The sequence below is a fragment of the Xiphophorus couchianus genome, chromosome 8 (genome assembly GCF_001444195.1).
Source record: "Xiphophorus couchianus chromosome 8, X_couchianus-1.0, whole genome shotgun sequence".
Lineage (NCBI taxonomy): Eukaryota > Metazoa > Chordata > Actinopteri > Cyprinodontiformes > Poeciliidae > Xiphophorus > Xiphophorus couchianus.
The window spans coordinates 7,903,180-7,930,990 of NC_040235.1; the positions used below are offsets into that span (position 1 = coordinate 7,903,180).

General features: G+C 36.9%; 2 protein-coding genes across 2 annotated transcripts; both read left to right on the plus strand.

The window, feature by feature from the left end:
• The first annotated feature begins 1,944 nt into the window (after positions 1 to 1,944).
• ppp2r2ab (protein phosphatase 2, regulatory subunit B, alpha b) lies at positions 1,945 to 14,921 on the plus strand. The gene is made up of 10 exons (XM_028026117.1): positions 1,945 to 2,241; positions 5,021 to 5,089; positions 6,533 to 6,630; positions 6,725 to 6,890; positions 7,530 to 7,642; positions 7,754 to 7,931; positions 9,296 to 9,460; positions 10,720 to 10,889; positions 11,719 to 11,810; positions 12,983 to 14,921. The coding sequence occupies exons 1-10, from the start codon at positions 2,235 to 2,237 to the stop codon at positions 13,260 to 13,262; spliced, it is 1,338 nt and encodes a 445-aa protein (XP_027881918.1). The 5' UTR covers positions 1,945 to 2,234; the 3' UTR covers positions 13,263 to 14,921.
• Positions 14,922 to 16,455: 1,534 nt separating this feature from the next.
• Positions 16,456 to 27,395, plus strand: bnip3lb (BCL2 interacting protein 3 like b). The gene is made up of 6 exons (XM_028026053.1): positions 16,456 to 16,704; positions 20,799 to 21,024; positions 24,078 to 24,156; positions 24,267 to 24,370; positions 25,183 to 25,332; positions 26,728 to 27,395. The coding sequence occupies exons 1-6, from the start codon at positions 16,647 to 16,649 to the stop codon at positions 26,774 to 26,776; spliced, it is 666 nt and encodes a 221-aa protein (XP_027881854.1). The 5' UTR covers positions 16,456 to 16,646; the 3' UTR covers positions 26,777 to 27,395.
• Positions 27,396 to 27,811: the final 416 nt, after the last annotated feature.

The window sequence follows — 27,811 nt, forward strand, 5'->3', positions numbered from 1 at the left end:
TATTTTAGTCCTCTTTACTTGGCATGCTCAGTCTTTCAAGGAGAAACAGAGTCTGACGTATCCATGTGGGCGGCGGAGCTATTGCTCACTCAAGTCAAGGCCTGCGTGTTTGTGCTATAAGACATTTACGGAGCGCGTTGGTACCTCCAGCCGAGAAGTGGATCCTTTAAAGCACACATGACTCAGAGAAAATACTGCAAGAAGAAAAACATTCAAAAGGGATTTTAGTCACACCAAAGGCAGTAATATGTTGATAGATAGTTAGTCTATGTTATGTAAGATAGGTAGATGTATTATCGTCCTCTTCAGCTGGTTGTGACTTGTATATTGCGATTATTGGACTCTAAATGCAGTTTGTACCCCTGTTTGGACAAATCTTGGGCAGTGGCCAAGAGTCTCACCCTATCTTTAAGGGAGAGTTCACACACCATGATTTCGGCTTGTATTCGCGATTTTGTTCTTTCGTTCTCTACCCAAAACCCATGACCATAGATGAGAGCAGGAGCGTAGATAGACCAGTAGGCCAATAGCCTTGGCTCAACTCTTTCTTTACCATGACGCACCAGTACATCGCCGGACATTCATGAAGAAGACCCAAAGATACTTGAACTCCTCTGCTAGGGACAAGACCTCGCCCTTGACCCAGAAAAGACACTCTATACATTTTTCCAGAGACAACTGTCTAGGATTTGGAGGTGCTGTTCCAATGAAAGCTGAAGATTACAATCTGATGAAGCTAAGAGAACAACATCATCTGCAAAAAGTAGCAACCTGATCCTGATACCTCCAACATGGATCCCCTCAACACTTTAGCTGTACCTAGAAAGTCTGCCAATGAGGTTATGAACTGAATCAGTGACAAAGGGCAACCTAAATACAACTCTGACCAGAAATGATAGCAATGCAGACCAAGATCTGACACCGGTTGTAGAAGGACCAAAAGAAGATTGGTACCCCATAATTCCAAAGTACGACCCACAGGACTCCAAGAGGGACACAGCCAGACGTCTTCTCCAAATCCACAGAAACAAAATATGAACCGTCATTGCCCTGACAACTTGTGTTCTTTTGTTTGTTTTGTAGTTTGGGGAGATTTTGGTCTTGTAACTCTCCCATGAAGGCCATATTTGCCCATTTTCTTGATGCTGTTGTGGGTTCTTTTTGATCGCCTTCATAAGACATCAGTTTGCTTTTGGGGTCAGAGTGGACCTCTGGTATTCGGTAGAGGTATTAATACCCACAAATACTTGAGACTTGCTTTAAGGGCACTCATAACTGTTAACACTTACAAACTGAAGACATTAATTCTTCATTAATTCTGCATTAATACATACAGTGGAAACTAATTCTAAGCTAGCTAGTTAGCTAGTGCTAAGACAGTTTCCCCCGAAGGTAGCGTCTACTGTAGAGGGGTCAAACTCATTTTCATTTTGGGCCTCATCAAGGTCACGAATGTCCTTAAAGGGCCGGTTGCGACAGAATGTAACGATTAAACTACTCGTTAAGAAACTATTAAAATATTATAGTGTGTTCGATTAGTACTCCTTAAAACATAAATAATTTTAGCATCTTTTCACATTTATGTAATTTGGCCCTATAGAAATGAAAACTAGTTTGATTTGACTTATAAAATAATGTTTAAGCACATAACTGTTATCAGTCTTTGTGACTCTCTCAAATCTAGAGGGCCATATAAATAGCTATGGTGGGCCGCATTTGGCCCACGAGCCTTGAGTTTGACACCAGTGGTGTAGAGAGTGTTCCTTTGTATTTGATGATAGATAGATAGATAGATAGATAGATAGATAGATAGATAGATAGATAGATAGATAGATAGATAGATAGATAGATAGATAGATAGATAGATAGATAGAATGAAGGCGCCTTCTTATTTCCTGCGATACATGCGCGCGCATAAGAGCCTTCTGATTCACGTGCGGAAAAACGTCTGGTGAGGGGTGGAGAGGAAGAAGAAGAGAAGAAGAAGAAGAAGTGTCTTATGGGATGCGAAGTAGCCGGGCGGCTGGGTGGGTGACATCTACAAGAACCAGCTGAAGGAAGAGCGGGAAATAAAGGGTGGTGTAATAAATTAACTGGTTATACGGTTCATTTGGGGCGCAACGTGCAGGTTTGTGCACACCGCCATCGGATCCTGAGCGGAAGAAAAAGTTCAGATCCCACGGATCAGCGCGTGGGAGTGGGGAGCAGGTTCGAGCTCCGCTGCGTGTCTCGTCATGGCAGGTAAATCAGCCTGGAGCTGGGTTTCACCCCGTCCGGCCGCCGGTCTGCTGCTTGGTTCTGGTTCGCAACGACTCGTTTTATGTTGCGTGGGGGTAACGGAAGCTAACCAGCTAGCCAAAGTTAGCAGTGCTAACCCTTAGCTAGCCAGCAGAAACAAGTGTCACCCCACGGACTGGCTGCCTCTGCCGGCTCAAAATGTGCGGCCAGCTGCTGGCAGCAGATGATCGCCGGTAACCGTATCGCTGGGACTATTTTTGCAAGCTAACTGTCGCTTTAGCCGAGCTCTGCTGCAGTTCTTTCCGCTCTAACGGTTCATTGTCAAGAGTTGCGCTCCGGTCCGACCAACCAAAACATGAAACTGGGAGGTTTGCTTTGACTGGAAAATACGTGTTGGTTTCCACGGGATGCCTGGTTGTCCCTAAACACACCCCGGCTGCTGGCTTTGACGAGGCGAGGCGAGTTATGGCGTTAGCGCTGCTGGTGGGAATGTCGGCTACTTTCAGAGAGCCGGATCACTTGACTCGGATCACCCAGAAGAACCGTCTGTTTCGTTCACGACCACTTTAGAAGAGACGAACACGTGTAATTAAAGATATACTGTTCTCTAAAATGTGATTCTTGGGAGTGGCTTATGACGTCACGAAAGGCAAAATGAAATGTTTTATTTATCCCAAAGGAAAATTGGGGAAGATATCCAATATTTATCATAGGAGATGCTGTGTGAAGGACTGATCTCCAGTAGCAGTCAGTGTTCCAACCAATCTGAAAAAGCCACTGACTGAACACACGCAATGCTAATCCACCAGCTTACATTAGTAAAAACAACAGCGGATGAGCAAATTTATTACTTATTTTATAGATTCTGAGTTGGATTTAAAGGGCAATATCAATAATTCTTTCTGATTTTTCTTTCTCTCCTTTCATCACATGTCTGTTTTTACTTTCAGCACATTAACCATTAAAATTACACCTTAAAAGTCCGATCTAAAAGTGAAATTATGTTATTTTCAGCTCTCATTTCTTATTGCACTATTGATATCTTATGCAGCTTCAACTGTAAACTTCAGAGATTTAAATAAAATTATGATAATTATGTTGTTTTTCTGCCATTTAGCAGATAAAAATAATTTAGAAAATTGTAACTGACCTAAAAGAAGTTTAGTTTAGCGTGATTTAATGTCTCCTGAATTAAATTAATTGGTATTTTTTTTATAGTTGCTTCCATTTCTCAGTATAAATTCTGTGATTAAAACATGTGAAGAAGATTACCTGTTGTTTGTAATATTTATTCCTGGATATTTGCTCTTATTCTGCAGTGGTACTGAAATCTGTTTATCTGTATACCTGAAAATCACTGATCCATCGTAGCGTCAAGTCCAAACAGGAATCTAATCTTAAAAAAAAATACCTTCAGGGCTGTGAATATTTTACATGTAGATATCGATATCTACAAATATACATATATGTAATTTAATGTTTTAAATCTTCCAAACATTTAGTGTTAAAATATATATTTATAAATTGCTTTTGAGCTGTAATATCTAAGCTTCTTGTCAATTTATTTGTGTTTTTTCAGCAGTGGTTGTTTCCTTATAGGACAGATCTAGATGAGACTGTTTTTCTTTAACAAAATAAAAGGCATTTTACGTTTAACCAGCTGTCATTCAAGCATATAAAGGAATGAAAGTAAAGTGATAATCCATAGTTTTTTGGGGTTTTTTTTAATTGCAGGATAATTAAGTGGCTTAAAAAATGTTTATCAACATTATCTGCGAGCTGTTCTTGAGAAATGAAAGAAAACTGAGCCCAGACATGCTCAGGTATGAGATCCTCACAGTGTTATAACCACAATTTCACAACTATGAAGTATTTCACTCTAAAAATATGCACAAATATATATTTCTGGCTTTAAAACAACAACAACAAATTTCTTTGCCTAAAAATTTAGATTAATCATTAGAAATATAGCATGTTATCAATAAAATGTGCTCTAATTTTGACCTATAGAATAAACACACACTAAGTTTACCTGTAACTGATTAAATTGTTTACAGTTTTCTAACTAATTGATCAAAACTTTTGCATTCCTTCCCACTGATAATTTGTTTAAGCGGTTCTGGCCCAAAAACAGAAGCTGGATTCGACATCATCATAAATGGTTCCAGTTCTCACGAGTCCATATTTATTTAATCAAAATGGAAGCAAAGTGTCTTCCTCAGCTGTTAAAACATCATTAGAACGCCAAACAGCAACAGTCTTCAGTCAGAGGCTTGTTCAGATGAGCTGTGAGACGGACTGCTACTGGAGATCCTTCCTGTAATAAGTGTTAACCGCAGGACTCTGACCAAAGTTGTGTCTGTTGGGTAATCGATGCCTTCGGTTTTTTATGATCTGGTGTTGAAATTAAAAATGAAGAGTTTCTTCTAAATTTTACTGGGACACACATGAATTGTGTGGATGTTAAATTTGTAAAATATTTAGACTTTTGTATCTTTTTTAGACAAGTTTTTCTGTTTTAAGGTTCAATTTGCAGCAGTAGTTAAAGAGGATGTTTGTAAGCTTCTGCATCTTGTTTATTTATTGCTTACTTACTGACACTGCTGAAACTGAAGCTTTTTTAAAATTATTTTATTAACAAATTTGAAAACATTAGCAAGAAAATTACAAGGTGCAGTTATTTGACTTATTATCAAATGCATTTATTATTTAAATTGGTATTTATTGATGCAATAAACCTGTAACATGATAGAAATGTAACAAGTTTTTTTCCTTCTGAAAGGACCTGGAGGCGACATGCAGTGGTGCTTCTCCCAGGTGAAGGGAGCCATTGACGACGACGTAGCTGAAGGTACGATTTAAAATAATCCTTCGTACGACAACATTTTGCTCCAAATCTAATTGATTCTGCTTGGTTAGCATCTGGATATCGGAGCTCTTGATCCTTTATGTTGAAATGTTTCCTTGTTTTTCCCCAAAGTCTATCTCTTAACCTGAAATCCCTAAATGTTTTTATAAAAGGAAACCCTCCCTTATCTCCATTAGGGTTGGACTCATCACTTAGTGGTGCTGTTGGTTTCTAAATGGGGAAAATCCAAACTTTATGGAGTTCAGAGTTTTAGGAAAATGACTTAAAATCTGAAGCTCAGATTTTAAACTGGTTTTTGGTATTAAGGGAACTTTAAGGATGCAGCTTTTATTAGGAGACAAATCTGAAATGTTTATTTAACAGGGCTGCAACTAACGGTTATTTTAGTAATCAAATACTTTGACAATTAATCAATTAGTATAATGATTAATCAATACATTGTTGTTGTTTTTTTAAATTGGCACATTCTTAAGATTTTTCATTGAACCACCTAACCCCTATTAAGTAGTATTGGAAACGCAATAAAAGATGCAAATAATTCCTTTTTTAAGAGGAAAATAAACATTTTATTGCCCAAAACGCAAAAACTGCATTTCTTTAGTGAAAGCTCGCAGCTAAAAAAATACTTTTACATCAACATGTGAAAAGTTCAGCTCTTTCTACTTAAGTTAGCATTAATACAATGTCGAGCTAATCTGGTGATTATTTTATTGATAAAAAATTTTATTAATAGGAGTTTGTTTTTTTTAACAGTATTTGAACAAAGTGAAGCTAAAATGGCAACTTTAGAAATTCTGGGTAAAACATCTACAAAAAGTTTTTTTTAAATAATCTTAAATGAAAAACGTTAATATATTTTGTAGTTTTTCTTTAGTTTTCACGCTGCAGTTAGCGATTAATCGATTACTTAATTAGTTGACGATTAGTACGATTAATTGTTTCAGCCCGAATATTTTATTTGACAAATCAGCACAAAATAGTTAAACTCTGACAGGTTTTCTTCTGTGGTTTTAAATTTATCTCCATCCATCGTCCAATCAGCTCTGACCAGCTTTCCACAGCATGATGCAGCCGCCACCATGTTTCATGATAAAATACATCGAAGTTTAAGGAGATAACGAGACAAAATGTCTCTGCAAACTTTTATACACCCCGTTCTGGGCCTCCGGCAGCACAAAGGCCCCTCACTACAATCTGGTCGCTCATTGTCTTTCTGCTCCAGTGGACGTTAAAGTGTGTGTGTGTGTGTGTGTGTGTGTGTGTGTTTCAGTGTGAGGAGTCCAGGATATGAAAGACAGTTTGAGTAACTGGAGCGAAAATGAAACCGATCACGTTCCGTCCGCCCTCCTTCCCACCGACACAGACTGCTACTGCTGCGTTTAGTAACTAAATGTTTCCATTCTGATGTGTCGTTTCTCTGCCCAGCCGACATCATATCAACGGTTGAGTTCAACCACACGGGGGAGCTGCTCGCCACCGGAGACAAGGGCGGCCGCGTCGTCATCTTCCAGCAGGAAGTAGAAGTAAAGCCCTCCTAAATGTTCGGTGTGTTTTGGTTTTTTTTCGTTTGGATTAAATCGCGCTTCGTCTCATAAGTGTCCGTGTTTCTCCTGGCAGAACAAGAACCTGCCCCAGTTCAGGAGCGAGTACAACGTCTACAGCACCTTCCAGAGCCACGAGCCCGAGTTCGACTACCTGAAGAGTTTAGAAATCGAGGAGAAAATCAACAAGATCCGCTGGCTTCCCCAGAAGAACGCCGCTCAGTTCCTGTTGTCCACCAACGGTAAAGCTGCAGATTTTATCGCCCAAACATTTCTCCTCTGCATTTTTCCGACCTGAACAAGGAGAGTAAATAATAAACCTTCATTTAGACATGCTAAAACCTGGATTTCTGTTTATTCTCAACTAGAAATTAGTAATGTATCGGCAAAAACATTGATATCATAATTGATATGATCATTATTTTGAATCTTTTTCTGGTTGCTTTTTTTCCTATAGGTGTCGAAACCGTAGCGAAATATATATAATATCGGTAAATATCAGTTATCAGCCATAACAAAATAAATGCTAATATCGGATATCAATATCAACACAATCTAAAGGCAGAAATATTCAAATAATAGGAACATTTTCTGTTTGTCTCGGATTTTAAATCATATTTACGAATAAACACGGTGCCGAAGTCCTTTGAATGGATTTTATACCTACATTTATTTTTAGAAAATGTTTAAAAATACAAAAATAAAAAGGCTGGAACAACAAAACATGTTTGGAGCAGAATACTAAACGTTTATCCCACGCTGACTGGTTTGAACTATAATATTTAACCAAATGAAGCTCCAAAAGTTTGAAAGCTTACTTTGACAATGTGTTTGAATTTGAAGTTTGTGAACTTTGAGTCTATTTTTTCTTCCTGTTGCAGATAAAACTATAAAATTGTGGAAAATAAGTGAAAGAGACAAGCGACCAGAAGGCTACAACCTGAAAGAGGAAGATGGCCGATACAGAGATCCCAACACGATCACGGCACTGCGGGTTGGTCAGAACCACACCTTGATGCTGCCGTGATGCATTCAAAGAAAATCAGAGAGTTTTTATTAGTTTTTCTGCACATTTCAGTGTTTAAAAGTCGCTTTCCTGCTGCAGGTCCCGGTATTAATCCCTATGGACCTGATGGTGGAGGCCAGCCCTCGCCGGGTGTTCTCCAACGCTCACACCTACCACATCAACTCCGTCTCGGTCAACAGCGACGACGAGACCTACCTGTCTGCGGATGACCTGCGCATCAACCTGTGGAACCTGGAGATCACCGACCGCAGCTTCAGTATCCTCAAACACAACCTGAGAGACTTTATTTACATTTAGGTAACCCGATTTGGGACCAAAATCGCGACATTTGATACATTTTCAGCTGCTGCGTCACTGTGTCAAACGAGCCAAACCAATATAAAAATCTGTTCCACTCCTCACCTGTGGTGGCGCTGCACTGAGAAATACTGAAGGAATCGACACAAAGCCTCTGAAGGAGACGCTGATCACAACTTTCTGCTTCATAAAATATAAACAAAAATGGAGAACTGTCAGATTTTTAGCGGTTGAATGATTTAGCTGTTAATATACATAACTGGTTTAGGGTTAGCAGCTAAACCTAGCGACGCTCCTGCAGGCGCCATTACTGTGAGTCAGTGAGTCACGTCCGCAAGACAAGACTATTCCAATATGAGCAGGAACGTGTCATAAAAATGTTCGTAGCTCCTTATTTCTTACTCGATTTCTATAAAATATGATGTTTTGATATTTAAAATATCTATTCTCCCTAGATATGTATTTATAAACAGCTTGGTTTCTGTCAAGGGAGGACAAAGCAAATTTCACTTTTATATTGGTCAATAATTTAATTTGACATAATTGTTAAAATTAGTTTGTTGAAACAAACCACGGCTCCTATGCTTTATGAAATATTTCATACTATTTGATGGTTATGAGTATCGCTACGTTCTACAGTCAAACGGGTCAGTCATTGGTTCAATTTCTGTCGTTTTTATAGAAGGGAAATAAGCTGATAAACTGTCAGGACAAACTGACGGCCGCGTCTGTCAGGCAAGTATACACTGTCATTACCACATGCTTTAATTAGCAACAGAAAATCATGACGTAAAAGTGAGATCGCCATATTACTATTATTATTATTAACAGCTGTATGACGTCCCGACTTTGCGGTTAGCTAGTCAGACCATCATCGAGGAACAGGAAGGCGAGTTTTCGGCGGGCCGTGTTTCGTAGTTGACTGTAGCTACGGCTAGATCCTCTTTAAATGCACTTTGAAACCATGACAACGGATGTATATCCATTTAGTCATCACCGAAAAACAATTTATCGACTTATTTTTGTCGAATCTGGTCGCGTATGCTTAATTGACAGCTCCTGTAAATGTGGTGGACCTATTACTGCGCATGCGCACGCATGCGTACTCACTGCAAGTATGCTACTCTGACAGCGAATGCTAATCATACAGAACAGCCGGATTTTTTTCTTTCTTTCTTTTTTAATTTTATTTATTCTATTGCCAATTTTCGCCTCCCAAAACGAACCGAACTTTCTAGACAACCGACCCGGAGTTGAATGAAAGCGGACCGATCAGGGCTGGTGTGTGAATGGTTGGCGCTCCCTGACTGCGCGCTACCTCAGACATCGTTGACATCAAGCCGGCCAACATGGAGGAGCTGACCGAGGTGATAACGGCGGCGGAGTTTCATCCTCACCAGTGCAACACCTTCGTCTACAGCAGCAGCAAAGGGACAATCCGCCTCTGCGACATGCGGGCGTCGGCTCTCTGCGACAAGCACTCCAAGCGTGAGTTGGCTCCACGTTTCCAAGCAGAAAATTATAAAGGAAAACGATGCGAGTAAAATCAAAACGTCATCAATGAAAATTATAATAAAATATCAGATTAGCGTCTTAAGTAGGTAAATTCCCGGACATAAGAATTAGGGACAGGCTGAGATTTTTATTTCTTTTAAATTATAAGTATAAAGTCACTTAGTAGCTGAGTAGAGATTTTATGTTGACAGAAGGGAATCGTATAATTACGTGAAAAAAGTTTTTTTGTTAGTTTTTATGATCTGATGTAACCAACTCGATTTTTTTATATGAATAGTTATTTGAGCAATTGTTTAACTTATTGCGTTGAAAGATAAAGTATTTCCTTAACTGTAAACCGATACTAAAGTATAATTTCAAAAGATGCTCAGAATTCCTCACTTACATTTTTTATTACTTTCCATGTAAGAGTTATAAGGTTACAACTTAGTTCTCCTAATTTTACGACATTATTCTTGTATTTTGACTTTTTCTCACATTATTCCAACTTTTCGTATCATTCCGACTTTTTTCACGTATGACTTTCTAATACGTTATTTCCTTATTATGACGTTTTTTAACAATCTGCGTTTTTTTCTTGTATTCTTGTAATTTTCTGATATTTTGTCGCATTACTTTTTTCTCGTATTACTGTGACTTTTTTTTATTGTACCATTACAACTTTATTATTGTATCATCATGAATTTTTTTCATATTTTATTTAGACTTTTTTCAACTTTATCCTCATAATATTGTGACTTTATCACCGTATTGTAAAAAGTTTTTTCTTGTATTATTGTGACTAATTCTTGTAATTTTATAACTCGTATTATTGACTTATTTTTGGTATTATTCCAACTTTATTCACGTAATTTAATTTTCATGTAATTTTTCTTTAATATTCTGTCGTGCTGGAACATTTTTGTCAAAATACTTTAATTTTTCGATCATTATATGGCTGAAAAATGGCCGACAGTAGCGAAACTTGATGATTGAACTCGTCTTCCATGACATCCAAACATCTGAAACTCAAAAAACACATCTGAGTGAGTTAATTTGAGTTGACACTAGGTTTTAATATTTTTATTGGAGCCAGTTGTCGTTCTGGTCAGCAGCACTGGAACCAACACGGTAACATGAGTTACTACAGTCCATTCGTGACGGTAATCGTTATTTCCCTCCTGTAATGACGGCCAGATGAAGTGAGGATCCCTCTGGTCACAGCTGGTCTCCTCCTTCTTCTTCTCTTCCAGTGTTTGAGGAGCCAGAAAACCCCAGCAACCGCTCCTTCTTCTCAGAGATCATATCGTCCATCTCAGACGTCAAGTTCAGTCACAACGGACGCTACCTGATGACCAGAGACTATTTATCTGTGAAGATCTGGGACCTGAACATGGAAAACCGGCCGGTGGAGACGTACCAGGTGAGCGCGCTGATGGTTGGATCCCCTTAGACTCTGATTGGCTCAAACTGAATTCTCTGAGACGCTTAGGTATCCAAAAGTGGCCATAAACGTATTTTTACTTGAGGAAAATAAAAAAAAAAGTGCTGTCCAAGAAATTATGCAAGATTAAAAAAGAAGAAGAAAAAAAACTAAGTACTGAGAAACTGATCAAAACATCAAATAATTATATTTAAATTTACTTCATGAGGTGGATCAAAATGTAAAGCTGTATGGAAGCTTTTGTATTTAACAGACCAAAATTAAAATAATTTATATAAATAACATAATTGTGTACAACACAGTAATAGGGACATGCTAGGTCATAATTGCAAAATAAAATCTGAAAAAACATTTTCCCAAATCAGTTTCTTTCACTCTAAAATGTATAAAACTTGAATAATAACTAATATTCTAATATTAGTTGTTATAATATTATAATAACAAATAATATTTGTCTTTATCTGGTGAATTTCCAGAAATTTTACTCAAGTAAAAGTAGCAGTGATTTATAATAAAATTACTAAAAGTACAGTGTGGTAAAAGTAAATGTTTTTCCAGTTACCCAAGTAAATGTAACTAGTTTTTACTCAACTAATGTCAGTTAAAATAAAACGAACAAAAAACACATTTCAAGTCACTCCTTGTAATTTTGCATAGCGGCCACTAGAGGTCAGGATAAACAATTTGTAAAGGACATTTGCGGTAAAAGACAAAAACAGTTCAGGTATCAGAGCTGTAGGAAGAAGTGATTCTTCTTCTGCTTCTCTTTCTTCTTCTGCTTCACGGCTGTTTGGTTGAATCGTTTCAGGTTCATGAATATCTGAGGAACAAGCTGTGCTCGCTCTACGAAAACGACTGCATCTTCGACAAGTTCGAGTGCTGCTGGAACGGAAACGACAGGTAGGAGCACAACGGCCGTTATGACGCTCCAAGAATCCGTGACTAATCTGTCGCCGGTCGGGACACCCAGACGAGCTTTTTGTTTTCCCTCTGTGTCATCCGCTCAGACGTTGAGCCGATTTGAATGATTCCTCTGTTTGACGGGTTCAATTATCTCCACTCCCTGGATTAAAAACAGGTTCCAGGATTAATTTACAGAGGTGTACTGTAAGGCCATTGTAGATGGAAAAAAGAGTAGTACATTTCCAGCAAAAAGAGTCAGAAATATTGAGAATAATCTTAGAAAATGTATAGAAAAACCAAGGAAATGTACGAGCTTGAAAAGTTGAAAAATTCCTAGAAAAAAAAAGGAACTTTTTGAGATTGACCTAAATAAATTTTATGAAAAAACATGAAATTTCTGACTTTGAAAGGTTGAAAATTCCCCTGGAAAAAATGTGAAATTTTGAGCTTAAAAAGTCGGACATTTCCTTGAAAAAATATGCTGAATTTTTTTAGATTAATCTTAAAAATGTTCTAGAAAAAGCCAGAACATTTCTGAGCTTAAAAAGTTTAAAATTTGCTCGGAAAGAAAATCTGTAATTTTGAGAATAATCTTTTAAATTTTATAGAAAAAACATGGAAAATTCTGAGTCAAACATCTTTTGAAACTCAAAAGTAAACATTTCTGATTTTTGAAACTCATTTGCTAATTTTTTTTTGTACAAATGTTCAGATATTAATTTCAAAAGTTCTGAGTTTTTTTGGTGGGATTTTACTCTTATTCAGTTTTTTTGCACATTTGAATTAAAAGAAAAAGATAAATAATGCATCTCACGTATTAGAAGAATTCAACGTTTAATTTTACTACATTTTTTATTTTCTGTTTTCCTGTTCTATAGCTTTTCAGTTTGAAAGTGAGAAGCACTTAATATACAGACAGAAATATTTTGATGTTAGCAAGACATTCAGTTTAAATTTGATCATTTAGCAAAACATAAGCAGTTATGAGTCTCATTCTTTATTTTCCAAATCCCTCTGGGAACCTTGTTGGTGCTCTTTGAAATCAACACCGTAATGGGTTTTCTTCCACTAAACTTTCTTTCTCCACATACTCGTATAAAAATGTACATTTTTTAAGTGTTTTCTGTTTGTTTTTTGTTGTCTCTGTCTCGCCCTCCTTCCCGTGGCAGCGTGGTGATGACCGGCTCCTACAACAACTTCTTCCGGATGTTCGAGCGCGGCCAGCGGCGGGACGCCACGCTGGAGGCGTCGCGGGAGAACAGCAAGCCGCTGCAGGTCCTCAAGCCGCGGAAGGTCTGCACGGGCGGCAAACGCAAGAAGGACGAGATCAGCGTGGACAGTTTGGACTTCAACAAGAAAATCCTCCACACCGCCTGGCATCCGCAGGACAACATCATTGCCGTGGCAACCACAAACAACCTCTACATATTCCAGGATAAAGTGAACTAACGGAGATGGAGGCCAGAGGGAGGGGAGTTTAACCTGCAGGATCATCTGGAAGGAGCTCCGTGACCCCTGCGTGACCTTTTTGTGGACGGGAGTCTCCAGTCGTCCGCTGCCTTGTTAAAGTCGTGCCAATGTTTTTCCTTTCGCCTGCCGACCCGACCTTTACGTCTCATCCCGTCGTTTCTTCAAACTTTGACTAGACTTTTTTTTAAATAAACGGTCCCTCTGATTCTTTCTCTGGTAGAATTAAAACAGGTTTTTTTCTTTTGTCTCTCATGACGTTGTGGTGTTTACATTTCTAAAAGAAATCACATTTTTACTCATTTCCTTCACGATTTTAAAATCACAGGTTGTCCATGTCTGAGCTACGACGGAGAATTAGGATCATAAGAAAAAAAGGAAAATAAAGAATTAAATTACAAGAATAAACTCAAACAAGAACAAAGCTGCAGTAATATATGAATAAAGTCGTAATAATTGAATTGTTGTAATGTTACAACCTTATTCTCGTAATACAATATTATTTTGACATTATTTTTGTAATGTAATTCTCGTAGTAGTGCGACTTTAATCTTATCACGACTATTCTCGCGTTCATACGACGTTTTTGCGTTAATACGACTTTATTCTCGAGTTATTACGACTTTAGTCTCGGGTTATGACTTTAGTCTCGTGTTATTACGACTTTATTCTCGTGTTAAGACGTTATTCTCGAGTTATTACGACTTTAGTGGTATGACTTTATTCTGGCGTTAATACAACTTTATTCTCGTGTTATTACGACTTTATTCTGGCGTTAATACAACTTCATTCTTGAGTTATTACGACGTTAGTGGTATGACTATTCTGGCGTTAATACAACTTCATTCTCGAGTTATTACGACTAATCTAGTGGTATTATGACTTTATTCTTTTGTTATTACAACTTGTATTATTTTGACTATATTTCAATTTTTTTATAATATGAATTCTCGTATTACAACTTTGTTCTCACAAAACTGACTTTATTCTTGTATTTTACGAGTTTATTCTAGTCTTATTAAGACTTTAGTCTTTATATATTATGACTTTCTTGTTATACGACTATACTCGTGATACTGTGCTATATTCTTGTATTTTTTTTTTATTTTATATTTTCTTAGCGTGTCCCTAATTCTCCGTCGTACTCTCCCAAACTCCAGAAGTTATTCTTTTATCTCCCTTCAAGATGGCCGTCTTTCTGCATCGGATCCTCTTCCTCTTTTTTTATCTTTATTTTTCTGTGTGCAACAGCAGTCGGGTGATAAAGAAAGGCTTTACAAATATGATATCGTTAATATTATGATTGTCATATTTATGTGAAATGCTGTTGAAAATGTCGCCGGTTGTTTTCCGTCACGCTTTGTGAAACAAAGCTGGACTTTTAGCTTCTTTTTCAGAGATCTTTAAGTTTCACACTGGACTCTTTCTGTGCACCAATCCAGTCCTCTGGAAGTCTGCGTTGTGCGACTGCGATTTAAAAACCGCAAAATTATTTGAGGCACTGAATAACTTATTTCAACCACTGAGAACATTACTGTAATTAGGTTTTTTTTTTCAGGACACAGATTCCTCCAGTAATGTGGAATTATAATTTTACTCTGATGGTGGAAGGAAAAAGAAAAATAAAGGAATTATTTTGCATCGTTTTGGTTAAGTGACTTTGTTTCACCGTCTGTTTTTGTCTAAGTTAAGATGATGTTCAACATTTTATTATGATGATCCAGTTGAAAAGGTGAAAGTTTGATTTATTACACAAAAAGTGATGTATTCTAGTGTTTTTTTTTACCTTTCTGTTTGTTGATTATGGCTGAAAAATTCATAAAATTAAACATGACAAAGTATCAATTAAAACAGAACAGATTTAATATGACCTTCCGGTTATGAAAATTGGGTTAAAACACAGAAAATAAGCTGATTAAGCATTTAGAGCTTTATCCAAGCCTATTGATGGAAAGGTTTGTGGAAGGAAAACATGTGGTAGATGAACATGAACTATTCTTTAGTGTGAATTAGCATGTAGAATAGGTGAGGTCTTAAAAAAAAAGTAGGTTACTTACTGAGATAAAACAGCGTCCTCATGTCGCTGTTGAAGTTGAAGACATTCCTGTTGACACTTTTTCCTTTCACTAAACTTTCTACTTGGCTACAGCGCCTTTAAAATTTACCTTCTGTGGCTTATAAAGCCTAAATATTCCAGATTTGTCTGTATTATAAGGTCAAAATTAAGTTTTACTTTTTAAATTCAATTACTGGAACTTTTTTAGTGTCACAATTTAGTTTCTGATGCATAAAATTCAACTCATAAGAAGTCTGTTTGGGTTTTACTATTTTTATTTTTAACAAGATTGCTCAAAGGCGTCATGGAAAAGTTCTTGGATTTGAACCGTCATTGGATTGAAATCTGCTCTGATGGGGTCCAGTTACAGGAGTTTGTGAAGAAGCTCTCATCGGGTTAGAGGCGTGACTGTGTACGTGGGGGCATGCATGTCCCCACCGACCGAGGCAAACTGAGATGCCATGTTTATACATTTCAAGCTAACAGTTAGCTCTCTGTATGGCAAGACATTGTAGCATATAATGAACTCTGGAAACATATATATATATGTATATTTTTTGTTTTGTTTTGTTTTTTAAAATATAAGTATTGGGATTTATTTTTGTAAAAGTAGAACATTCTTCAGAGTTAAAGGTGAATCTGAAATATGGCAAGTCAGGTTGTAATATAAAGGAATTTTAAAAATGTAGATATCGCTATCTAAAACACTTTTTCCTAATCGCTAATATGTCAGCTATTTCGAAAATACTTCTTTTCAAATAAATTTATTTAAAATAAATGGATTTTCAGCTGTTTAGAGATAATATTTCATTTTTTCTGTGGATCTGCTGACCTCCCTAGGCTATATTAGGTGATTAAATGTTTACTAGACAGCAGTAAAAATATTTTTATTTTATTTTATTTAACCCTGAGCTTGCTATGTTTTCTGAAAACTACTCTCTCGTCTAGCTGTTTCCTTTAACTACATATAACTATAATATGATAAATCGACTTCCCATCTTTTTCGGTTTTTTTCTAACTCGTTACGTAATCTGACTCCGTACCCACCCCGGTCGTGTCAAACAGAGGCTGTTACGTCATCCCACGGCCCCGCCTCCGATGAGCTGTGATTGGCTGGTGTCTGCAGCTGCTTGTAGCCCAGCTAAGCCTACGATAACAAACGGCGCTTCGAGTTGGCGTCTCAGTTTTTTGGTTCTGTTGCCCAGGGCTGACGACGCCTCGGCTCGGTTACATTAAAGCTCGTCTGAATGTGTATATAAAGGAGCAGTTGTAGCTCTTAATGCAACCCTCCCTCCTCACTCGGAACCACCATGTCCGACGCGGCTAACGTTACTTCTACAGACAACAACGGAGACTCGGGGCTCAACGGTAAGCTAACTGCTACCAACCCGATGCCCTAAAACATCCGTAAGGCTATTTTCCCCCTCTGCTACCGTCTCTAAATACTCTGGTTTATAAATAAAAGTCGTTTATAGATCGGCGTGTGTCAACAACAGTGGTTTAATTTTCACATTTATGTATTTTTTTTTGCAAGCGAAGCCTCAGAAAAGGGGGAGGGCCTAGCACGTAATGTTCCGTGTTTATCGACAGTCTGTGGAGCGACAGTTAGCTTGTTAGTGGCAGTGACGTGAACCAATCAGAGCTTCCCTGGAGGCGGGCTGGATTCTTGTCAACAGGCCTAGTTGGAAGATGTCCAACGTGGTGAAACTGACGCAAATATTTGATAGTTTGCCCTTAATAACAGCGGTTTATAAGGTAAATAACCGATTAATATGTATGTAAGATACAACTATGACATAAACTATGAGGTGTTCACTAAATATTACACTGCTGCACTGACTCAGGCCCAGCTAACAAGGGTTGGAAAATGTTTTACAGCACTATTTAGGGGGGGGGGCTGTGACTTGGCCTGCTATTTATGGTCATGACAACAAGGGGACTGAAGTTTTAGATATGAGAAAGGTGGGGGAGTCGCATGGTTCACGCTAGTTAAAGGTGGATGAAGCAAAACATGTTTTAATTTTAATGTTTTATGTTTTTAGTCTCATTCTCTAAATAAAACCCAGTGCAATCAATCTCTCTAATTAGTAAACGCAGCCCATCTGTGTGCAGTGTAACCCTGAACGGACCCTCTCCACTGTAAAGCATGGTGGTGGCAGTGTCATGCTGCAGGGGTACTTTCACTCGGAGAAAATGTTGTCAGTAGTACTCAACAATAAACTAAGTATGAAGTAGATCAGTTAAACAAATAAAGTAATCGGATTTCTTTATGGGATCATAGATCCAGAAATTTAAATAGCTTTTGCTAAATTAAATTAAAGGCATCTGGTTTGCTTGTTATTTTGGGGTTAATTAAAGAAAACTGAAAAATATTTCATCTATTCTCATCAGTAAAAACAGTATATAAATCAGTCTTAATTTTGAAACAAAATTCTGTTTTTAACTAAGTTTTAAAACATAAATTATAGGCAGGTTTTGGTGCACCAAAGTGTAAACCTGTCGCAATAAGTAATTAACCAATTAATCGCATGATAAATTAAAATATGCTCGTTAATTTCCATTCTGATGATTAATATTTTTATGAAGGTCAGTTGTGTTTTTATTGTGTTTATGGGTTCAGTTGTGTTTGTTTTTTATTTATAGTTTTTGGTTTATTTAGGATATTTAAAATATCTTCCAGTGTCGAGTGTTCTGGTAGTTTTACGCCATTATCAATATATTACTTGAACATGGTCACAAAATTGTTTAACACAATAATTACTGGGACAATTTATAAAAAGTGAAATTTTTATTGCGACAGGCCTACCACGATGTACTTTAGAGTATAAATCAATGAGTAGATGTTGTACTATTAACATGAAAATGGAAAAGAAAACCAAAAATGTTGGAGAAGATGATAACTTTCTGTTTCATTTAACATTTGTTTAATTAGATTTCAATTTAAAAGTTTTATCCTAATTTATTTAATTTATACTTGAATTTTAGTCAAGGGGGCCGCACAAACTCAGCTAAAGGGCCGCAAATGGCCCTCGGACCCCACTTTGAGAATCCTTTGTTTAAATAAAAAGTCCAGACTTTTATCCATTTTAGAAAACTGATTTTCACCTTCTAATCTGATTGAGCTCTTTGCCTAAATTTTGAAGTAAAAAACATGAATTATTTCAGGCACATAAACCTCAACCTGCACTGCAAAAACACAAAATATTACAGAGTATTTCTGGCCTAATTTCCAGGCAAAATATCTTAGTACATTTGAAGTAAGACAAAGATAACTTATTAGTAACCTTTAAATAAGAAATAGGAGTTTGTTTTAAGTAAATAATTCCTTAATATTGATGAAAACGTTCTGGTTTCACTGGCAGATTATCTTACTTATAACAAGACATTTTTTCCATGTTATAAGTGAAATAATCTGCCAATAGAAGTTGTACTTTTTAATCAATACATAGAAATTATTGTTACTTGTAAGTTAGTTTTTGTCTTATTTCAAGATGTTTTCAGTAGAAACTAAACCAAAAATACTTGGTAGGATTTTGTGTTTTTGCAGTGAAAATCTTCTAACTCTTGGATTAATTAGATTATTTGGTGAATCTTGTGTTCATGTTCAGATTATTCTTCATACTCCCGTCCGTGTTGCTCTGTTTTGGTATAAAACATGTTACTTTGCTCCCATCTGCCCCTCTGGTCCAGCAGAGAGGTCACATCACGATCCAGCAGCTGATATTGTCCGTCTGGCCAGAATGTTCTGAGCGATGGGCGCCATGGCAACGCGGCTTTAGCCCACCGGGCCGGCACAATGGCCCGCGGTCCGCCGCGTAATCTGCAGGTTGAGCCCGGCTGCTGGCCAGAGGAGCAGCTTCTCCGTTTCTGGCGTGTTTTCCTGTTTACGTGTTTCTGCTCTTCCTCGTTGTTTTGTTACTCTGAAGCGTCTGTAACAAGCCGTCCCTCCTCCTCCTCTTCGTCCTGCTACTCTTCCTCCTCCTCCTCTATATTTGTACCACTGCCGTCTGAGCTGCAGGTCCATGCCGGAGCTCACGTACGAGCCGGTGGGAGCGTTTTATTCCCCAGCCAACGTCTGCTTACACAGGCCAGCGTTTACTGCCAGCTGCAATAAATAGAACCCAACCGTCTGGTGGCTTTATTTCTCATCCACACTCTGGCCTCACAAATAAGTGAAAAACTTTCCTACACCGACTTAACGAGACCAACTTTATTGTCACAAAATGTCAGAACATTAGCACAGGTTTTGTAAGTTTATAATTAGTGCCAATTTCATTTTATTTTTTTTGACAATTTTAGACATAAAAGTGGTTTGTTGAATCAAATATCGTGACTCAAATCTTATCAGAAACACGACAGTTTTTGAGTTTAAGCTCAGAAATAACATTAAAAAGTTGTTGATTGTTAGACCTGTCGCAATAAATCAGGTAATCACATGATGAATTAAAGCAAACTCAATTATTTCCTTTTGTATGATTAATTGTTTTTCTCTTTTCCTACCAAAAACTGGATGATAAAAGATTTCAGTTTTTCAGTTTTGGCCTCAACTATTTGTTTTTGTTTGTTTACAGAGATTTCCTAATTAATTTTATTTGTTGTTTTGTTTATATATTTTGACTATTTAAAATGTTTTCCAGTTCCAGTGTTGAATGTTTATTAAAATTGAAAGTTTATTGATATTTGAGATAGTGTTCTTGCATTAAGTGACTTGAAATTATCTCAAAACAACAATATCATCATTTTATTGCAATAACTTCTGGGACAGTTTATCCTCCAGTAAAATTAGTTATGGTGAGTTTGACTTTTAAATCATTATTTTCAAACTCTGTTACAGGTTTTCTCTTTTTAAAATCTTAATACTGTGAAAATTAAAACTGAATTTCACTGAAAGTTGATAAATCTGATAGTAAAATCACAAAAGGCCTGGCACAATAAGCAATAAATCAGTAAATTAAGGTAAGTTCAATAAAGTCTATTTTTATGATTTATTGTCCCTTTTTCTCTCTTTTCCTATGAAAAACTGGATGATAAAAATCTTCAGTTGAAGCTCTTATTTTGAAGGATATATTTGTTTACAGTTTTCATAAATCATTTTATTTGTTGTGTTTATTTTGGATATTTAAAATATTTTCCAGTTCCAGTGTTGAATGGTTATTAAAATTGAAAGTTTATTGATATTTAGAATTTGTTCTTATATCACTTAAAAATTGTCTCAAAATAACAATATTATCATTTATCATGATAACATCTGAAACAATTTATCCTCCAGCAAAATTAGTGATTATTAAAGGCCTACATAACTTTAAATGAAAACAAATTTGTTTTTTGAGTGATTTTTATAATTATAACCATGTTAATTGTGTTATATTTCTTCTTCTCTGGTCATTTCTGATTATTGATCCTGGTTTAAACCTTCTGGAAAACATAAAGGAGTTAATTACCCGTCCGGTTCCTCCTCGCAGGGTCCTGGGTGGAGTTGGAGATGAACAGAACCCACCAGGCCCAGTCGTCCTCGCCGGCCGGGCCGGCGCCGGGCCTGCTGCCCCTTCCTCAGGTGGAGGAAGAGGAGGCCATGGTGGGGGGGCTGGAGCACGTCCCGTCGTCCTCCTCCATCCACAACGGAGACATGGAGAAGATCCTGCTGGACGCCCAGCACGAGTCGAGCCGCAGCAACTCGTCCTGCGACAGGTAGGCCCAGGAAAAGCTACGCCAAAACAAATCCTGGAACAACCTGGAGGTTCAGTCAGGTGTTTTCCAGGTTTGGAAAGTGCTTGATTATTCAAACTGCATAGGTTTGTAATAAAGGGGAATAATAATAAAAATGTTATCGCGCTTTTTTGGACTCTTTTCAAGAGAAAACGCTATTTACATTTGAAATCAGATGTTTTTAATAATTAAAAAAGATTTCTTTCTCAATGTCTGAAGTTAAATTAGACGAAACATTTCTTGTTTTAGGTTAGTAGGAAATACCGAAATTATTTCTATTTACTAAATTCTATAAAACACGTGTGTCAAACTCAAGGCCCGGGGGCCAAATGTGGCCCGCCATAACTTTTTATGTGGCCCTCTAGATTCTAAACCTTCTGCGCTTAAATATTGTTATATTAATCAAGTTGAATCAGTTTTTGCCTGAAAACATCAATGTGGAAAGATGTTCAATATGATTTAACTTTAATAAGTACTTACTGAAGACAGAAATGGATATTTATTCATATTTTAGACTTTTTTAAACGGGTTTTATCAACACATTATAGCCCTTTGAGATCAAGAGTTTGACATCCTTGCCATAAAACGTAGCAATAACATTTTAACAATATTTATTATTCTTTATGTTTTACATTTTTTAGCTTTTATTTAACTAGTTAACTTGATTGAGAATAAATTCTCATTTTTAACAACATTCAGAAAACATTAAAACAGAATAAAACAGAAAAAATAAACAAAAGAAACAGACTAAAGGAACTATAATAGTCAATCATTTTAAAAGTAGGAACATTTATCATGAATGACTTACTGAAATAAATGTTGGCTTATATTTTACACGTTAAATAAAATTATTAAAATTGTTTAATTAGTGTTTTGTTGAGGTTTTTTAGAGAGAAATTTCAAAACATAAAAATTATTTATATTTTAGTTTATCTTGCTCCTGCTGTAGAATGTAGAGCAGTAATAAATTATATAACAGTGAATTAAAACAGTTTTTTGTTATTTGTTTTGTTTTTGTGTCTAATTGGAAATGTTTGAATTTTACTGTAGGAAAAGTTTAGAAACTGCAGGATTGAAAACCAAAGGGAAATATAAAAAATATCCGTCCTTCCTTTCAGTCTGTGGAAATATCTTTTTTTGTGAATTTGTATTTTTCACATACAACCGAAAAGTTTGAGTTTGGAGAAGTTTCAGAAATGGTCTCATAAACTATGTTGACGGTTTGTTTTTAATGAAATGTTCTGATGCATTTTCCCTCATTGAGAACAAAACATTTTCTGTCAGTTAAATAAAAACAATGAAGTCATGAAGTCCAGGGTCAGAAAAAGGTCAGCAGTTTTATTTACGGAAGATAAAACCAGAGCGATGTTGACAACGAGGTCAGTGTTTTATGAAGCGTGTTAAAAACATGCGACCCTTCATCCTGTGGACACATCATGTGCCTCTGGAGCGATAAAGAGGATTTTATCAGCCGCTGGACTTACAGCCACCAGTGAGTCGACATCTTACGATGTTTTCAAGCCAAGAACGCTGAATCAGCAGGCCGACTCAGCAGCTTTCTGAGTAACAATATCATCATGGAGCGTTTTTTAGTTCACTTAATCCTCTAATTCTTCCACTTCAGCTTCTCTTGTAGAAAGGTCAAGGTGAGGAGGGAGCCTGTGCTGAAAAACATTTACTATTTTACTTTTTCTTCCGTTTGCGCTGCCAGTGTGGTTTGCTATTTTGAGTTGAAGATTTCGTTATTAAAAAAGCTAAAGCTGCTGGAGCTAGCTTGGATCACCACGGCAACAAGTATGGATCTATATGAATCCACTTAGATCACCATGGTAACAAAGACGGAGCTTTTCGAATCAACTTAGATTGCCATGGTAACAAAACTGGATGTATTTAAACCCACCTAGATTTCCATGGCAAAACAACAATCTATTTGAGCCCACTTAAATTACCATGGTAACCAAGACTGATCTGTTTAAACCTACTTAGATTACCATGGTAACAAAACTGGATGTATTTAAACCCACCAAGATCACCATGACAACACAACAATCTGATAAATTACCGAAGATGAGTTTTATTGAGTACACTTGGATTGCCATGGCAACAAAGCAGGGTCTGTTTGTAGCCACGCAAGTCACCATAGTAACAAAACTAGATCTATTTATCCCTCTTAGATTACCATGGTAACGAAGCTCAATATGCTTCCCCAGGCAGAAAAATGGGACCGACCCAAAATTTAGATTTTTGTCGGCCAAATTTAACAGATTTTAAATTTTAAAAGCTCTTTATTGAAGTGACCTGGTTTTAGATTGATTTTTAGTTGCCAGAAAAGTAACAATTGACTAGAAAACAACTTTAACCTTTTTTTAAACTTAATTTTTAAGTCTAATGAGAGTTTTAAATAAAATAAAAACTATTCTGGATAGTGATACACTGCAAAAACAAAATATTACAGAGTAATTTGGGATTAGTTTCTAGTGTAAATATCTTAGTGCACTTTAAATAATTTAAAAATAACTTACAAGTAACTTTTCAAAAAGACATAGGAGCTTGTTTAATGTAAATAATTATCTAATTTTGATTAAATAGCACTTGTTCCACTGGCATAATATTTAATTTGTTGCAAAATATTTTTGTCATAAGTGTAATAATCTGCCAGTGGAACCACTACTTTTTAATAAATGTTAAGAAATTACTTTCTTAAAACAATAATCTACATCTTGCTGAAAAGTTGCTTGTAAGTTTGTTTTGTCTTATTTCAAGTTTACGAAGATATTTGCACTAGAAAGTATAATTTAAATTACATTGTAATATTTTGTGTTTTTGCAGTGTATCATGATCCAGAATAGTTTTATGAGTCTGAGCTAAATGTTTCTGAATTAAGTAAGAAGTTATTAGCGTTGTGTGACAGTAGGAAGGGCAGATTCGTTTTCACGCTGTAAAAACTAATCGGTGAAACTGCGGTATTGTCTTTATTAAACTGTATCAGTCAGATTTTCTTTGGTTTCTGCTGTTTGCTGCTTTTCACGGCGCAGCCCGCCGCGGCCCCACTCTCCCCAGGACGAGGGACAGATTATCTTCGACGTGGACACGACCGGCAGAAGAGACAGCCAGGTCAGACACTTCCGCTCGTCCCGTTTCCATGGAAACGCCAGTGCTGCTGCCATCTTGCTCCCCGTCATCTTGCGGTGTTTTTGATAACTCGCCTTTCCTGCTCCCGTCAGTCCGAGGAGGACGCCCTGGACAAGGAGAGGGACATGGACATCCTGATGAAGGACGCAGACTGGGTCGCCGACTGGTCCAGTCGACCGGAAAACATTCCCCCCAAGTAAGGTCTCCCCACGTTTCCATAGCAACAGGCGTCCGGGTCCATGTTTGTGCACAAGAAATGGTCAGTCTGAATACAGAGGAGACTGTGATACTGAAACAACAATATATAAAATTTTTTTGTCTTAACCGTCATTTAGCTTTATTATTTTACGTTTTTTAAGTTTACAATGGTTTTAAACTCAAAAACATTAATATAATGTCTGTATATAAGGCCTCATTTTCTGTTTTTTACTAACGACTCGCTAGATGTTTGTGACACGACGACAAATATAAACAAAAACTAAAAAAATAGACTATGAAGAGAAAAATTCTTTGTTTTGTATTTAACATTTTCAGTTTAAGAAAAAAATCTCATCCTAAAAAAAGTACAAAAGGCCACATTTGTGTCATTGTTGAATTGCACAAAAGGGGCCACAAAAATCGATCCAAGGGCCACAAATGGCCCCCGTGCCGCAGTTTGGACACCCCTGTCTTAAAGCATGTGAACAGATTCACCTTCATGGATCGTTTTGTTTTAAAACAGTGTGACTGGAATTTCTATTAATAATTATCTATAATTACAGCTGAAAACTAAAACAAACATCAAGCAGCATTAAATGTTTTCCTTCCAACTACTGATTTAAAGAAACACTAACCTTTTTTTTCCTCAGTGTCTGAAGTGAAATCAGTCCAAATGTCTCTGGTTTTAATAAATTTAGAATTACCAAAATGATTTTTGTTTACCAGATGGATGAAACGATCAGAGTTAATGTTAAGGTGTGTGTTTAAGGTGTGTGTGTGTGTGTGTGTGTGCGATCTTTTCTGTTCCAGGGAGTTTCATTTCCGCCACCCTCGTCGTTCGGTGATGCTCAGCATGAGGAAGACCAGCGCCATGAAGAAGGGCGGGATCTTCTCTGCCGAGTTCCTCAAAGTCTTCATCCCCTCGTTGCTGCTATCGCACATCCTCGCTCTGGGCCTGGGGTACGAATTAACTGACCAATACATTATCTATCAGTTATTGTTACGATTAATCGATTAATCGGGTAGAAAAAAATGGCACTTTCTGCAGACTTTCAGCCATTTTAGTGAGAAGTTCAGCTCTTTCTGCTTCAGTTATCTTTATTCATGATTTTTTTCAGTTACTGATTAGTAATTGCACAACAAAAGTAGCTTTTTATTTACATTTTTTTACAGAATTTGAAGCTAAAAGTTCCACTGTTGGTGTTTTTGGTAAAACATATTTAAAAACAAATCTCTTCATTTTATTTTGTATATTTTGTACAGTTTTGTCTTAACTACTCCCCTGATTGTGTTGTTCTATTAGCCAATTGCTTTTTATTTAAGTTTATATATTCCAGTTAACGATTAATCAATTACTAAATTAATAGACGATTAATCATTTCAGCCACATTTGTAGTCGAAAACAACTCAGTTAACAACTTTAGCTTCATTTTCAGGTTCAATATTGTATTTTTATATCAATTTAGCATATTTGTCTCTATATAAAAGGCTAAACTCTGGTGTCCCTATAGAAGTACTCACTAGTCCATGTTTTGTTTCTTTAAAACCTCAAACTTCACTGCTTTATTTTGATTTTATGGTGAAGTCGGGCTTTTAGCAGGGCAGCAGGATTACATAATGCAAACTTTATTGAAGGAATCCATTATATATTTATTATTTCATTTATTTTCAGATGTTTTACACAAACTGTGTTGCTGTTTTATTAATTTTTTTTTGCTGATCCTGTGATTAAACCGGAACCAGTGCAGTTTCCCAGTTCAACCAGCAAGGGGAGCGGTGCAGCAGTTGCAGCAGCTGCAGCAGCAGTGTGCAGCAGCTGCTGCGCTGCCTCTGATAACATGTGCTGCAGCAGTCAGAGTAAAGCCGAGGTTTGAGCAGGAACGAAACGCGCCGTAACGTCTGAAGTCAAAACGATTAAAGTTTTTATTTGCTTACATTACGCTCCCTGCGTTCATGTGGAACTGATTTTTCTCAATCATCGGCTTCTTTCATGAAAATGTTTGAAAGCTCTAAACTTTAGGTTGTCCAAAGTGAGGCGCGTGGGCCATTTGTGGCTCTTGAAATTATTTTTTTGTTCTAGCACAATACAAATTTGGGCCCCGTCATGACTTTTAATATTTAATTAGGAAAAAATTGTAGAAAATAATGACTACAATACAAAGTATTATATTTATATTTTAGGCTCATTCTTATTCTGTGGAGATTTTTACATTTATTCTGTAAGTTTAACACTTCAAGACAGACAGGTGACAGAAAAACACAATTTCTTTCTCAATGTGGGTGAAGTGGCAGCTACAACCAAATGGAGCTGGTTCTGTTGCCCCAATTTGACGGTTCCTCTGCTCCTCCCGTCAGTGTTTACATTGGGAAGAGGCTGATCACGCCGCCGGCCAGCTCCTTCTGAACCCAAACTGAAGAAAAGTGCCTGAAGAGAAGTTGCCACGAGCCGTTTCTGGAGGATTTGTGCTGTTGTGAGAAGATTGCCTGTCTCTCATCCCTCTTCCTCTCCTGCCTGCCTCCTCTTCCTCCTGCTTCTTTTTAACCCCTCCTGCTGTTTTCCTCTAACCGTCTGCAGCTTTCTGAGGTCGTATTTTCCCCTCTAGAAGTTTCTAAGCGGATTGTTGCAGCGTTGAAAACAGAGACTGACCAGAGATTGTGCCACCTGCGTGACGTAGCCCAGCTCTCGATCACGACCAAATTCAGGCCCAAACGCAGCCTGGAAATGTGATCGCACCTTTTTTTTCTTTTTCTGAAAGTGGCCATTTTTTTTCTTCTTCTTCTGCTAATTGTGTCTACTTTATTTATTTTGCAAACAGTGGTTGTCTACAGAGACAGCAGCCAACTCAAACCTTTATTCTGACCAGTTTTGAGAGAAAAAGACACTTTGACACTAACTGGGAACCAGTTTGGGTTGCACACACTGGAAAAAAACTAAGTATTACCAAGCAGTTTTGGTGTAGTTTATAGTGGAAATATTTAGGTATGCTTAAAATAAGACAAAACAAACTTACAAATAACTTTTTATCAATATATTGGAGCTTGTTTTAAGTCAATAATTCCTTAATACTGATGAAAAATATGGTATTTTTTCTGCCAAGAAACTCAAAAATGTTTAGATTAATCTGAGAAATTTTGTTGAGAAAATGTAGAAATTTCCAAGCTCCAAAAGTGGAAAATTTTCTGGGGGAAAAAAATCTCAGAAATTTTCTAGAAAAAACGTGGCAATTTCTGATTTTCAAAAATGTAACATTTTTGACTTTTGAATCTTGAAAATTTCAGAAAATTTCAGAGATTCATCTCAAAACTCCTGAGATTTTTTTCTACCACGTTTTTGACTTTTCAAGCTCAAAACTTTCTTGTTTGTTCTACAAAATGTCTGTGATTAATCTAAAAATTTCGGAGGTTTTTGGTGAAAATTTACTCCTGTCAGACGTAGCAA